General features: G+C 45.2%; 1 protein-coding gene across 2 annotated transcripts in view; it reads right to left on the reverse strand.

Moving 5' to 3' along the window:
• Positions 1–15,885, reverse strand: part of LOC118966703 (calcium/calmodulin-dependent protein kinase kinase 1-like) — a 99,554-nt gene extending 83,669 nt beyond the window's left edge. The window contains exons 1-3 of one of the 2 annotated variants that reach the window (XM_036989610.1): positions 15,156–15,885; positions 6,608–6,655; positions 3,318–3,371 (exon numbers count right to left, since the gene is read on the reverse strand). In XM_036989610.1, coding sequence (XP_036845505.1) covers positions 3,318–3,371; positions 6,608–6,655; positions 15,156–15,653 — 600 coding nt within the window. In that variant the 5' untranslated portion in view covers positions 15,654–15,885. The remainder of the gene's footprint in view (positions 1–3,317; positions 3,372–6,607; positions 6,656–15,155) is intronic. The other variant, XM_036989611.1, reaches the window with a different exon arrangement.
• Between the last annotated feature and the right edge of the window lie 210 nt (positions 15,886–16,095).

Below are 16,095 nucleotides of genomic sequence, written 5' to 3' on the forward strand. Positions count from 1 at the left end.
TCTAGCATGAACTCTATGGACTGTTGCCTATGTCGCGCTCTAGCATGAACTCCACGGACTGTTGCCTATGTCGCGCTCTAGCATGAACTCTACGGACTGTTGCCTATGTCGTTCTCTAGCATGAACTCTATGGACTGTTGCCTATGTCGCGCTCTAGCATGAACTCCACGGACTGTTGCCTATGTCGCGCTCTAGCATGAACTCCACGGACTGTTGCCTATGTCGTGCTCCAGCATGAACTCCACGGACTGTTGCCTGTGTCGTGCTCTAGCATGAACTCCTCGGACTGTTGCCTATGTCATGCTCTAGCATGAACTCCACCTCAACCTAACGTCCACGGCTTTATTTTATTGGCCCGTGTGTTTATGCAACTTTCAAAAAGGATTCCACCAATCTGATAACCCCTCAGTGACAGAAACTCTACCACAAAAGTATATTTTGAACACTCAAAAGATCTGGGCACAGCAGAGCTTTAGAGGACTGTTGCCTATGCCGTGCTCTAGCATGAACTCCACGGACTGTTGCCTATGTCGAGCTCTAGCATGAACTCCACGGACTGTTGCCTATGTCGCGCTCTAGCATGAACTCCACGGACTGTTGCCTATGTCGTGCTCTAGCATGAACTCCACGGACTGTTGCCTATGTCGTGCTCTAGCATGAACTCCACGGACTGTTGCCATGTCGTGCTCTAGCATGAACTCCACGGACTGTTGCCTTGTGTCGTGCTCTAGCATGAACTCCACGGACTGTTGCCTATGTCGTGCTCTAGCATGAACTCCACGGACTGTTGCCTATGTCGTGCTCTAGCATGAACTCCACGGACTGTTGCCTATGTCGTGCTCTAGCATGAACTCTACGGACTGTTGCCTATGTCGTGCTCTAGCATGAACTCTATGGACTGTTGCCTATGTCGCGCTCTAGCATGAACTCCACGGACTGTTGCCTATGTCGCGCTCTAGCATGAACTCTACGGACTGTTGCCTATGTCGTTCTCTAGCATGAACTCTATGGACTGTTGCCTATGTCGCGCTCTAGCATGAACTCCACGGACTGTTGCCTATGTCGCGCTCTAGCATGAACTCCACGGACTGTTGCCTATGTCGTGCTCCAGCATGAACTCCACGGACTGTTGCCTGTGTCGTGCTCTAGCATGAACTCCTCGGACTGTTGCCTATGTCATGCTCTAGCATGAACTCCACCTCAACCTAACGTCCACGGCTTTATTTTATTGGCCCGTGTGTTTATGCAACTTTCAAAAAGGATTCCACCAATCTGATAACCCCTCAGTGACAGAAACTCTACCACAAAAGTATATTTTGAACACTCAAAAGATCTGGGCACAGCAGAGCTTTAGAGGACTGTTGCCTATGCCGTGCTCTAGCATGAACTCCACGGACTGTTGCCTATGTCGCGCTCTAGCATGAACTCCACGGACTGTTGCCTATGTCGCGCTCTAGCATGAACTCCACGGACTGTTGCCTATGTCGTGCTCTAGCATGAACTCCACGGACTGTTGCCTATGTCGTGCTCTAGCATGAACTCCACGGACTGTTGCCATGTCGTGCTCTAGCATGAACTCCACGGACTGTTGCCTTGTGTCGTGCTCTAGCATGAACTCCACGGACTGTTGCCTATGTCGTGCTCTAGCATGAACTCCACGGACTGTTGCCTATGTCGTGCTCTAGCATGAACTCCACGGACTGTTGCCTATGTCGTGCTCTAGCATGAACTCTACGGACTGTTGCCTATGTCGTGCACTAGCATGAACTCTATGGACTGTTGCCTATGTCGCGCTCTAGCATGAACTCCTCGGACTGTTGCCTATGTCATGCTCTAGCATGAACTCCACCTCAACCTAACGTCCACGGCTTTATTTTATTGGCCCGTGTGTTTATGCAACTTTCAAAAAGGATTCCACCAATCTGATAACCCCTCAGTGACAGAAACTCTAACACAAAAGTATATTTTGAACACTCAAAAGATCTGGGCACAGCAGAGCTTTAGAGGAAGTGATTAGAGCGACTACCATCCTCATGGAAAACAGTCCCTTCGGCTGGCACAGAGAGATGACATCAGAGATGATCTTGTAATCTACGATAGACTGTAGATTGTCTACACGATTAGAGCGTGAAAAACTGGACAACAACAAAAAAACAAATCACAAAATAATCTGTTGCAAAATCTGTTACAGCGATGCCTTTCTTGTCGTCCAGCATCTTTACCATTAGAAGGTTACTGGTACTCTGTGTGAGGATGTATAACAGAACCCCCACCTTGAGCTCTCACTGTGGACACAGATGTACAGATTCAAGTCTGGAATGCCTGGAAATATAATTCAATCCTGTGCCTTCCTCTTCCTCATGTTACATTACATTTGAGTCACTTAGCAGACGCTCTTCTCCAGAGCGACTTCCAGTTGTGATGTCATACTTTTTTGTTGTTGTGATGTCATACTTTTTTGTTGTTGTGATGTCATACATTTTTGCTGTTGTGATGTCATACTTTTTTTCCCTCATCCATCTCTCCTTGTTTTTATCCAGGAGCAAACCTCAATCTCTCTCATCTCTCTCCTTTTCTCTCTCTCTCTTTCTCTCACCACCCTCTCTCCCCCCTCTCTCCCCCTATCTCTCGTTCTGTCCCTTTCTCTCTCTCAGTACCTCTGCATCCATCTCTCTCTCTCCAGATGAGACCAGTCTGTCTCTGATTTGAACCATGCAATCTGTCCGTGCATTTACAGTACAGGCCATCTCACTGTCAGCATGAGCACTAAGACGGGGAACGGAGAACCCTTTCTGATGTGATCGCTTTGCATCGACACCGCTAACATGAATCACACACACGCACACACACACGCACACACACACACACACGCGCACACACACGCGCGCGTGCACACACACACACACACACACACACACACACACACACACACACACACACACACACACACACACACACACACACACACACACACACAGGGGACGGACAACTAAGACAGTGTGCAGGTAGATAAAGGCCTTGAGTTGGGCCATTATCATTTCAAGCTACTAAAACGTTCCACTTCACAAAGAGCTGAAAATGGCTGATGGATCATAATTGACTCCTTTTACAAGTAGAAAGAGGGCTAACACACACACACACACACACACACACACATACACACACACGCACACACACACACACATACACACACACACACACGCACACGCACACGCACACGCACACACACACACACACACACACACACACACACACACACACACACACACATACACACACACACACACACACCAAACAAACACACGCTGGTCACTTACATAGTGATTGTCATCATTGTCATTGTAGACCAGTTTGACAACCCCGTAGGAGCCCTGCAAAGTCACAGGAGAGGAGAGAGACATGTCAATAATGCAGCATATTTAGTCCATCTCTCTATGTTATTAAAGTGTATCTCTATGTTATTATAGTGTATCTCTATGTTATTAAAGTGTATCTCTATGTTATTATAGTGTATCTCTATGTTATTATAGTGTATATCTATGTTATTATAGTGTATCTCTATGTTATTATAGTGTATCTCTATGTTATTATAATGTATCTCTATGTTATTATAGTGTATCTCTATGTTATAATAATGTTATTATAGTGTATCTCTATGTTATTATAGTGTATCTCTATGTTATTATAGTGTATCTCTTTATGTTATTATAGTGTATCTCTATGTTATTATAGTGTATCTCTATGTTATTATAGTGTATCTCTATGTTATTATAGTGTATCTCTATGTTATTATAGTGTATCTCTATGTTATTATAATGTTATTATAGTGTATCTATATGTTATTATAATGTTATTATAGTGTATCTCTCTATGTTATTATAGTGTTATTATCGTGTTTCTCTCTATGTTATTATTGTGTATCTCTATGTTATTATAGTGTATCTCTATGTTATTAGAGTGTTATTATAGTGTATCTATATATTTTATTATAGTGTTTCTCTCTATGTTATTATAGAGTATCTCTGTTGGGTTTATCTAGTCTTAGTAGGTGTGGAATGAATCATCTGTGGAACGGAACACCTCTTAGAAATTCACCCCAGTCCCAGTGCTCTAAAGCATTCAGTAGTCAGAGGAAACAGGATGAGATGCTTCATGGACACGCTCTAAAGTATGATTCAAGTTCACATCAAAGCAACGTGACTCGTCCACAGGCTTTCATAAAACAGGAGACAGACAGTACAAATAGCCTGAGGGATCATTTTTAAGAGAAACCACTTGTTGGATTAGGAGACAGACAGTACAAATAGCCTGAGGGATCATTCTTAAGAGAAACCACTTGTTGGATTAGGAGACAGACAGTACAAATAGCCTGAGGGATCATCCTTAAGAGAAACCACTTGTTGGATTAGGAGACAGACAGTACAAATAGCCTGAGGGATCATCCTTAAGAGAAACCACTTGTTGGATTAGGAGACAGACAGTACAAATAGCCTGAGGGATCATTCTTAAGAGAAACCACTTGTTGGATTAGGAGACAGACAGTACAAATAGCCTGAGGGATCATTCTTAAGAGAAACCACTTGTTGGATTAGGAGGCAGACAGTACAAATAGCCTGAGGGATCATTCTTAAGAGAAACCTCTTGTTGGATTAGGAGACAGACAGTACAAATAGCCTGAGGGATCATTCTTAAGAGAAACCACTTGTTGGATTAGGAGACAGACAGTACAAATAGCCTGAGGGATCATTCTTAAGAGAAACCTCTTGTTGGATTAGGAGACAGACAGTACAAATAGCCTGAGGGATCATTCTTAAGAGAAACCACTTGTTGGATTAGGAGACAGACAGTACAAATAGCCTGAGGGATCATTCTTAAGAGAAACCACTTGTTGGATTAGGAGACAGACAGTACAAATAGCCTGAGGGATCATTCTTAAGAGAAACCTCTTGTTGGATTAGGAGACAGACAGTACAATAGCCTGAGGGATCATTCTTAAGAGAAACCACTTGTTGGATTAGGAGGCAGACAGTACAAATAGCCTGAGGGATCATTCTTAAGAGAAACCACTTGTTGGATTAGGAGACAGACAGTACAAATAGCCTGAGGGATCATTCTTAAGAGAAACCACTTGTTGGATTAGGAGACAGACAGTACAAATAGCCTGATGGATCATTCTTAAGAGAAACCACTTGTTGGATTAGGAGACAGACAGTACAAATAGCCTGAGGGATCATTCTTAAGAGAAACCTCTTGTTGGATTAGGAGACAGACAGTACAAATAGCCTGAGGGATCATTTTTAAGAGAAACCACTTGTTGGATTAGGAGGCAGACAGTACAAATAGCCTGAGGGATCATTCTTAAGAGAAACCACTTGTTGGATTAGGAGACAGACAGTACAAATAGCCTGAGGGATCATTCTTAAGAGAAACCACTTGTTGGATTAGGAGACAGACAGTACAAATAGCCTGAGGGATCATTCTTAAGAGAAACCACTTGTTGGATTAGGAGACAGACACTACAAATAGCCTGAGGGATCATTCTTAAGAGAAACCACTTGTTGGATTAGGAGACAGCTAATATCTAGTGGACAGACGCGCATAACATATCATTTGGACAAATCACGATTTCGCATCTTTTCAAATTTCGGAAGGGGAGGGAACATTTGACCCATAGGCTTGCCTGTAAATTGTAAAGAGTTTGGGGTGGAGCTACCACTTTGCTTCAGCTCCTCTTTCTAGTACATTTTCTAACACATCTCCCCTCCAAGATGAAGAGGTAGCCAGCTAGAGAATACTATGGACCGACTGGAGCCCCCGTGGATACCCCTAGGACTCTAATATGAGCTATAGAGGGAACAGCTACGACTGTACATCTAAAAGATGTCCGTCTTCTATTGATGGTCAGGCCCTTTAAATGGAGATTGTTACAAGGCAGACCCAGACAGACCCAGACAGAGACAGACCCAGACAGAGATAGACCCAGACAGAGATAGACCCAGACAGAGATAGACCCAGACAGAGACATACCCAGATAGAGATAGACCCAGACAGAGATAGACCCAGACAGAGATGGATCCAGACAGACCCAGACAGACACAGACCCAGACAGAGATAGACACAGACAGAGATAGACCCAGACAAAGATAGACGCAGACAAAGATAGACCCAGACAAAGATAGACCCAGACAGGCCCAGACAGAGACAGACCCAAACAGACACAGACCCAGACAGAGATAGACCCAGACAGAGATAGACCCAGACAAAGATAGACCCAGACAGACCCAGACAGAGATAGACCCAGACAAAGATAGACCCAGACAGACCCAGACAGAGATAGACCCAGACAGACCCAGACAGAGAAAGACCCAGACAGACAGAGACAGCGCATGGATAACACCAGCAGGGTTGACATAAGGTAAGTGAACATGGGCTATTCCGCTCAGGGATAATATTGATTTTGTCTTTGGTGTTAATCATAACAGACTGTATAATCAATGGGAGACAGTTCGATACAACAGGGACACAATGGTAAAGAAACACGCTATACCAATATCAGAAAGAGAAGAAGAATTAAACCCGGGGTGTTCTGCGTTAGGTCTAGGCTCACCTTGCCGATCTCACTCTTCAGCTTGTACTGGTTTAGCTGGATACAGTCCTGAAGCAGGAAGAAGACAAGAAAAGGGATAACATTCGTAAACGACAACACATGAGAGAAAGACATGCGCCCTGCGGAGAGAAATAGACCATTGGATGACTAAAATATCAGCCTTGGACACATGAACAAAAATGTTCTTCACTGCCGAGCTCATAGAGACGGCAGGAGTGATGTGTACGGTCACTCAATTCTGTTTACAGTCACAGATCAAATCAAATCAAATCAAATCAAATGTATAAAGCCCTTCTTACATCAGCTGATATCTCAAAGTGCTGTACAGAAACCCAGCCTAAAACCCCAAACAGCAAGCAATGCAGGTGTAGAAGCACGGTGGCTAGGAAAAACTCCATAGAAAGGCCAAAACCTAGGAAGAAACCTAGAGAGGAACCAGGCTATGAGGGGTGGCCAGTCCTCTTCTGGCTGTGCCGGGTGGAGATTATAACAGAACATGGCCAAGATGTTCAAATGATCATAGATGACCAGCAGGGTCAAATAATAATAATCACTGATCTGTTTAAACGGATGATTCTGAGCTCCATAGCAACCACTGATACTGCATGTCCTCAACCAGGGACAGTCAACCAGGGACAGTCAACCAGGGGACAGTCAACCAGGGACAAGGCAGAGAGAGGAGCCCTGCTCTGTTGGGGAGAGAGAGAGAGAGAGAGAGAGAGAGAGAGAGAGAGAGAGAGAGAGAGAGAGAGAGAGAGAGACAGAGAGAGAGAGAGAGAGAAAGAGAGAGAGAGAGAGAGAGAGAGAGAAGGAGAGTGAAGAAGAGAGAGAAGGACAGAAGAAAATAAAATACAGCTATCCCTCCCTAGTCAGAGGACACAGCTATCCCTCCCTCCTCAGAGGACACAGCTATCCCTCCCTACTCAGAGGACACAGCTATCCCTCCCTACTCGGAGGACACAGCTATCCCTCCCTACTCAGAGGTCACAGCTATCCCTCCCTACTCAGAGGACACAGCTATCCCTCCCAACTCAGAGGAAACAGCTATCCCTCCCTACTCAGAGAACACAGCTATCCCTCCCAACTCAGAGGACACAGCTATCCCTCCCTCCTCAGAGGACACAGCTATCCCTCCCTACTCAGAGGACACAGCTATCCCTCCCTACTCAGAGGACACAGCTATCCCTCCCTACTCAGAGGACACAGCTATCCCTCCCTACTCAGAGGACACAGCTATCCCTCCCTACTCAGAGGACACAGCTATCCCTCCCTCCTCAGAGGACACAGCTATCCCTCCCTACTCAGAGGACACAGCTATCCCTCCCTACTCAGAGGACACAGCTATCCCTTCCTACTCAGAGGACACAGCTATCCCTCCCTACTCAGAGGACACAGCTATCCCTCCCTACTCAGAGGACACAGCTATCCCTCCCTACTCAGAGGACACAGCTATCCCTCCCTACTCAGAGGACACAGCTATCCCTCCCTACTCGGAGGACACAGCTATCCCTCCCTACTCGGAGGACACAGCTATCCCTCCCTACTCAGAGGACACAGCTATCCCTCCCTACTCAAAGGACACAGCTATCCCTCCCTACTCAAAGGACACAGCTATCCCTCCCTACTCAGAGGACACAGCTATCCCTCCCTACTCAGAGGACACAGCTATCCCTTCCTACTCAGAGGACACAGCTATCCCTCCCTACTCAGAGGACACAGCTATCCCTCCCTACTCAGAGAACACAGCTATCCCTCCCTACTCAGAGGACACAGCTATCCCTCCCTACTCAGAGGACACAGCTATCCCTCCCTACTCAGAGGACACAGCTATCCCTCCCTACTCAGAGAACACAGCTATCCCTCCCTACTCAGAGGACACAGCTATCCCTCCCTACTCAGAGAACACAGCTATCCCTCCCTACTCATATACATATAACAAATACAACTTGAAACTGCCATTCTATTATTGAAAACCTTTAGCATACTTTGGATGGTTTCCATATTGATCATGTCCGTGGTACAAATACCTGGGCATCTGGATCGATGAAAAGCTGTCTTTTAAAAACCATATTGATGAGTTAGTTAAGAAACTTGAGAATACAAATTGGCTTCTTCTATAGAAATAGGGTCCGGCCTCTCGCTAAATAGTCCATGTTCCTACCGTTCCTAGACCGCGGCAACATCATCTATATGAACGCAGCTGCCACATCATTACAGCTGCTAGATACGGTAGTGTCTTTGGCTATGCCGGATTAAGTGATATGACATGCTATTCTATAAAATAATTCCTCCGCAATTAATATCACCTGATTGAGCTAATCATGTAAATGTAATTAACTAGAGAGTCGGGGCACCAGGAAATAATATTTACAGAGCTGTTATCTTCTGAATAAACTCTCAAAGACCTAGTAATATTTTACATCCAACACCTTAGTGAGGGCAGAGAGACACACCTGAGTGCACTGTGCGAGGCTGGAACCCACTTAAACAGACATTACTCCTTCAGTACTGAGCATCGGGTGACGAGCCAATTAATAGAAGAGGGAAATGTATTGGTGCCAAAACGCTGCTCATGCTTTTTCTGAAAAGAGTGAAGGCGATGCTGTCACTGTGGTGGGAAAATGAGGAGAGAGATGGAGGGGGCAGAGTGAGAAAGAGAGAGAGAGGGAAAGAGAGAGAGAGCGAGAGAGAGAGGGAAAGAGAGAGAGAGAGAGAGAGAGAGAGATAGAAAGAGGTTCCTAATACCACTGAAACATCAAAACTATGAGACACGGATGTGGGTGTGGGATGCTGTTGTGGGTGTGGGATGCTGTTGTGGGTGTGGGATGCTGTTGTGGGTGTGGGATGCTGTTGTGGGTGTGGGATGCTGTTGTGGATGTGGGATGCTGTTGTGGATATGGGATGCTGTTGTGGGTGTGGGATGCTGTTGTGGGTGTGGGATGCTGTTGTGGATGTGGGATGCTGTTGTGGGTGTGGGATGCTGTTGTGGGTGTGGGATGCTGTTGTGGGTGTGGGATGCTGTTGTGGATGTGGGATGCTGTTGTGGATGTGGGATGCTGTTGTGGGTGTGGGATGCTGTTGTGGATATGGGATGCTGTTGTGGATGTGGGATGCTGTTGTGGATATGGGATGCTGTTGTAGATATGGGATGCTGTTGTGGATGTGGGATGCTGTTGTGGGAATGGGATGCTGTTGTGGGTATGGGATGCTGTTGTGGATATGGGATGCTGTTGTTGATATGGGATGCTGTTGTGGATGTGGGATGCTGTTGTGGATATGGGATGCTGTTGTGGATATGGGATGCTGTTGTGGATATGGGATGCTGTTGTGGATGTGGGATGCAGTTGTGGATGTGGGATGCTGTTGTGGGTGTGGGATGCTGTTGTGGGTGTGGGATGCTGTTGTGGGTGTGGGATGCTGTTGTGGGTGTGGGATGCTGTTGTGGATATGGGATGCGGTTGTGGGTGTGGGATGCTGTTGTGGGTGTGGGGTGCTCTTGTGGGTGTGGGATGCTGTTGTGGGTGTGGGATGCTGTTGTGGGTGTGGGATGCTGTTGTGGGTGTGGCTGAGATCATCTGACTGTCAGTGTTGTTAAAGCATCGCTGCATTGCTGGGTTTCAGGTGTTACTCTTCGGATTACTGTGGTTAATCCTCGGCTTCAAAACAAGAGACTCCATAATTAGGTTCATCCCTCTAAGACAGGGAGAGAGGAAGGGAGAGAGATATAGGAAGGGAGAAAGAGAGAGAGAGAGAGAGAGAGAGAGAGAGAGAGAGACATATTTCCCTCAGATTACACAGATCCACAAAGAATTCGAAAACAAATCCAATTTTGATAAACTCCCATATCTACTGGGTGAAATTCCACAGTGTGCCATCACAGCAGCAAGATTTGTGACCTGTTGCCACGAGAAAAGGGCAACCAGTGAAGAGCACACACCATTGTAAATACAGCCCATATTTATGCCTATTTATTTTATCTTGTGTCCTTTAACCATTTGTACATTGTTAAAACACTGTATATATATAATATGACATTTGTAATGTCTTTATTGTTTTGAAACTTCTGTATGTGTAATGTTTACTGTTAATTTGTATTGTTTATTTCACTTTATATATCCACTTTATATATTATCTACCTCATTTGCTTTGGCAATGTTAACACATGTTTCCCATGCCAATAAAGCCCTTGAATTGAATTGAATTGAATTGAGAGAGAGAGAGAGAGAGGAAGGGAGAGAGAGAGAGAGAGAGAGGAAGGGAGAGAGAGAGAGAGAGAGAGCTAGAGAGAGAGAGAGAGAGAGGGGAAGGGAGAGAGAGAGGAAGGGAGAGAGAGAGACAGGGAGAGAGGAAGGGAGGGAGAGAGGAAGGGGAGAGAGAGAGAGGGAGAGAGGAAGGGAGAGAGAGGAAGGGAGAGAGAGAGAGAGAGAGAGAAATAGAGGAAGGGAGAGAGAGATGAAGGGAGAGAGAGAGACAGGGAGAGAGGAAGGGAGGGAGAGAGAGAGACGTAGTGTGAGAGCAGTGGAGTAAAGTACTTAAGTAGAAATACTTTAAAGTACTACTTTTAGGGGTCTGTACTTTACTTTTGACAGGAAAATGGTCCAATTCACACACTTGTCAAGAGAACATCACTGCTCATCCCTATTGCCTCTGATCTGGCAGACTCACTAAACATAAACGCTCAGTTTGTAAATTATGTCAGAGACGGAGTGTGAGAGAGACAGAAAGAGAGAGAAAGACAGAGAGGTAGAGAGATTGACAGAGACGGAGTGTGAGAGAGACAGAAAGAGAGAGAAAGACAGAGAGGTAGAGAGATTGACAGAGACGGAGTGTGAGAGAGACAGAAAGAGAGAGAAAGACAGAGAGGTAGAGAGATTGACAGAGACGGAGTGTGAGAGAGACAGAAAGAGAGAGAAAGACAGAGCGGTAGAGAGATTGTAAAACATACTGTGTCTGTAAAATGTATATAGCCCATATAAGCCTAAGTGCTTTTGTCCATTAGTTTACTCTAATTAGAGGAGGGTGGTAGGGTTAGGGGAAAATAACAAAGGAGAATATCAATACTTTTAAAAAGTATATACACTGTATATTTACAAAAAATATATATGGGGGATTGGAAATGATGCAGACAATGACATTGATAGAAGCCACAATCTATCTGCAATATTAAAGCTGAAATACCCCAAGTCAATAAGAGGAAAACCTCCTCTCTCTCTCTCACCATGCCATTCAAGGTTAACCCGGTTCACTCTCACTCAGCACGGCTACAACCTTGGTGCGTCCCACGTTTAACCCTATTACCCACAGGGCTTTGGTCAAAAGGAGTGCACTATATAGGGAATAGGGTGCAGTAGTAGTGCACTATATAGGGAATAGGGTGTTGTAGTAGTGCCCTATATAGGGAATAGGGTGCTGTAGTAGTGCCCTATATAGGGAATAGGGTGCTATAGTCGTGGACTATATAGGGAATAGGGTGCTATAGTAGTGGACTATATAGGGAATAGGGTGCTATAGTAGTGGACTATATAAAGAATAGGGTGCCATTTGGGACTTTGAGAAGCTGACAGCCAGAGCCAGACAGAACCTTTAATAAATCCTCTTAAAGGTAAAGTCCCATATTTGAGGACCCTATTAGATTTGTTTTGTATTCAATTCAGTCTGGTATGAGAACTGTTCCCCATCTGCAAAGACATGGTTCCTCTGCTATTGAGCTGTGCCTTAAAATCTACAGCGTGACTTACTACCATATATGGGCATGAGAGTGTATAAGGGCAGACCGAGTCGATGACCTCATTTCAAGATGGCTGCTACCAACATTCCGGTTAGCGTTGTGAAGCATAAACAAAATAAACCCGAAATACGTTGATTCACACCAAAAGCCGGGACTCCACACATCATGAGGATATCTTATGTGTCTGGCTGTGACCTACTGTTATTGATCACCAGCCCCGAGAGTCAAAATGTGTATTTTATACAACGTTTTCACCAAACAGCAAACATCTTACAAGGTCAATTTGGTCTGTGTTTGAGCTGTAGCTACACGAGGGGTATGACATTTAATCCTTAGGTTGGTGGGAACAAATCTAGCCTATTGACAATGTTCTCTAATGATGTATGACTTAATGGCAACATCGAAAGTCCACCGAGTGACTATATCTTTGCGCATCAAAAATATGATGAAAACACACAATGTATGAGGGAGGTTGGTGTTGTTGTTTTTATAGTAAACAATAACTTTAAGGCACATGCAGTGTGCAAAAACCAGTGCAATTACCACATTCAGACACTTTGGAGAGGTTGAAAGGATACTTGAATGTACTCTGGATACCCCATAACAACACACTGTTTGAGTTTTATTTTATTTTTAATTAAATCTTTATTCAACCGGGTAGGTCAGTTGAGAACAAGTTCTCATTTACAACTGTGACCTGGTCAAGATAACGCAAAGCAGTGCGACAAAAACAACAACACAGAGTTACACATGGAGTAAAACAAACATACAGTCAATAACAACACAATAGAAAAATCGATATACAGCGTGTGCAAATCGTAGTACGATTAGGGAGGTAAGGCAATAAATAGGCCATAGTGGCGAAATGATTTCAATTTAGCATTAATACTGGAGTGATAGATGTGCATTTCAAGCTAAAGTGTCCCTAGCTAACGTTAGGTGGCTGGGTCGTTAGCTAACGTGTGATGTGATGTGTGTGATCTTACATGTTGTTTACCTAGCTAGGTTAATTGTTTAGCTAGCTAGCTAGGTACAGTGTACAACACCTGTTGAATATGGCCGGTGGCAGTAAACGTCAGCAAAAAAACGTAATGAAATTGTTGCCAGCGCTGGTTAGGCTGTTTTCATGTTATCCAGAGGTAAACAAATCTTCGGCCAGAGCGTCAAGTTTGCTCTCTGAACGCAAGGAGATGGACGGGGCTAAAGCTTCAGAGGGTGTGGATGATGCTGAATGGGTGTGGCCAAAGCTTCAGAGGGTGTGGACGATGCTGAATGGGTGGGGCTAAAGCTTCAGAGGGTGTGGACGATGCTGAATGGGTGGGGCTAAAGCTTAAGAGGGTGTGGACGATGCTGAATGGGTGTGGCTAAAGCTTAAGAGGGTGTGGACAATGCTGAATGGGTGTGGCTAAAGATTAAGAGGGTGTGGACGATGCTGAATGGGTGTGGCTAAAGCTTAAGAGGGTGTGGACGATGCTGAATGGGTGGGGCTAAAGCTTCAGAGGGTGTGGACGATGCTGAATGGGTGGGGCTAAAGCTTCAGAGGGTGTGGACGATGCTGAATGGGTGGGGCTAAAGCTTAAGAGGGTGTGGACGATGCTGAATGGGTGGGGCTAAAGCTTAAGAGGGTGTGGACGATGCTGAATGGGTGGGGCTAAAGCTTCAGAGGGTGTGGACGATGCTGAATGGGTGTAGACAAGGAAGAGCTCTCTCAACGAAACACTAAAATGCCCTTTTCTCAAAAGTGAGTTTACAAGTTTATCAACTTTCAAAGCAGAATTTATTTTCCATTGTTCCTCAAAAATGCAGTGTATGATATACCATTTTGTAGCTCTGATTCTCTACTTTTATCAATGTAAAAAAAATATTTCACATTTTGCTACATAGAGCACAAAATCCAGGTGTTGTGTCACATTCTACCATTACATTTAAGAGGTATATCTTTCAGTCTTGGACTGCTTCCCAAATGGCACCCTATTCCCTATAAAGTGCACTACTTTAGACCAGTGTCCAAGTGGAATAGGGTGCCATTTCATACACACTCTTGGAGATGGGCTACTTCCTGGTGTTCTCTCAGATGAGACCAGACGGTTATGCAGCTAGAGGCAACATATTCTATATGTACATTACACATTAATGTCAATCCCACAATGTCATGACCGTCCCTGAGCAGAGCACTGCCCTAGGTCATCTCAGAACACACACACACACACGCGCACGAACGCAGGCACGCACGCACGCACGCACACACACACACACACACACACACACACACAGGGATTAGTATGTGGACCCATTAAATGCTGCTAAGATTTAAGCTCTCTGAGAGAGAAAGCTCCGGTCTGCCTGACCGACCGTCCAGTGGCACGCCACACGCCAGCTCGGACGAGATTCACTTTCTTTCCAATACAAGTCTATTCTGCACTACAAATCACAGTTCACAATGATGGAGTATACAATCCCACCATTCACTGATCCCACTGCACACACACACACACACGCACACACACGCACACACACACACACACACACAGCTGTGACTCCCAACAATGACTGCAAAAAGATGAAAACAGGATTTCCCTGGCTGTGGCTGCTGGTGTCTTCAACATTTTAATTCTATTCATCTTTTATTTAAACCTGAAAACCTCTTGGTATTCAGTCAGATGTTCTACCACTGAACTATGCCTCCAAACCCCATTTATAAATCTGACTTAGCCCTCTCAATTCAATTCAAAACATAGGAGCAATAATCATGTTTATTGCACTGAACTGAATTGCATTAAAGTCCTTTTCCCTGTGTAGGCGCAGAGTCCGTTCACTCACCTCTGCATCTGAGATGGAGACCTGCTTGGACTCCACCGTGGGTCTGCGTGCCACACGGGGGGAGACGTGAGTCCCCTCTGATGGGTACGTCCCTCGTTCCTGTAGCGACAGCTTCCTCCCTGAGAGGTGCGCCCGCGAAGGAGGGCCCCTTTTAGCTCCGCCCTGCTGAGCCCCGTTCCTCACGCCATTGGCCGGTGAGACGTCTGTCTCGGTGGTCTTCATGGTGACTGCGGCCATCATGGCGGTGAGGTTACTGGGGTCAGGGGTCATTGAGTCAGGGTCAGAGTCGTCCCTTCTGCAGCCCGGGTCGGTACTCATAGCCATCACTGGAAGTAGCAATGGGGGGAACGCCGGAGTAAAAGGGGAGGAGGGAGGCGGCGTGGGCACAACAGCATCAACGTGGTCTGGGCCAGCCAGGGGGGGGGGGGACTTGCACTGGAGTCTCACTGCAGCCAACAGAGAGTAGAGAGAGGATAATTTCATATAAGAAGAGAACATGATTGAGATGATTCTATTTTTGTTGATTTAACCTTAATTTCATCTGTATTTATCCTATTGAGGAAACCAATGGAGACCTGGCCAAGAGGGCAATAGAAATACACATCAAACACATTATGTCATAGGACATGAATAATACGGACATTGATATAGTATCAGGTTCCATGATTTACAGGTTACAGATAACAACCAGACCAATCTAATCCACCCAAGAGCATGTACATATTGACATTCCATCAAGTCAGTGGCCTTTCACAAGTGTAATTTGGTCCGGAAAAAAACGTTTGTTTTTTTAGCTAATTGTAACATTCTGTCGTAAAGAGCACATGTTTAACTCCATAAAAATCTGTTTCCCATCTAAAGAGGTTAAATAATGATGGTGAAAATACATCTGCCTCCTCCTCTCCAACAGCCCCTCTATCTCTCCCTCTCTCCATCTGCC

Source organism: Oncorhynchus mykiss, chromosome 10, assembly GCF_013265735.2.
Source record: "Oncorhynchus mykiss isolate Arlee chromosome 10, USDA_OmykA_1.1, whole genome shotgun sequence".
Classification (NCBI taxonomy): domain Eukaryota; kingdom Metazoa; phylum Chordata; class Actinopteri; order Salmoniformes; family Salmonidae; genus Oncorhynchus; species Oncorhynchus mykiss.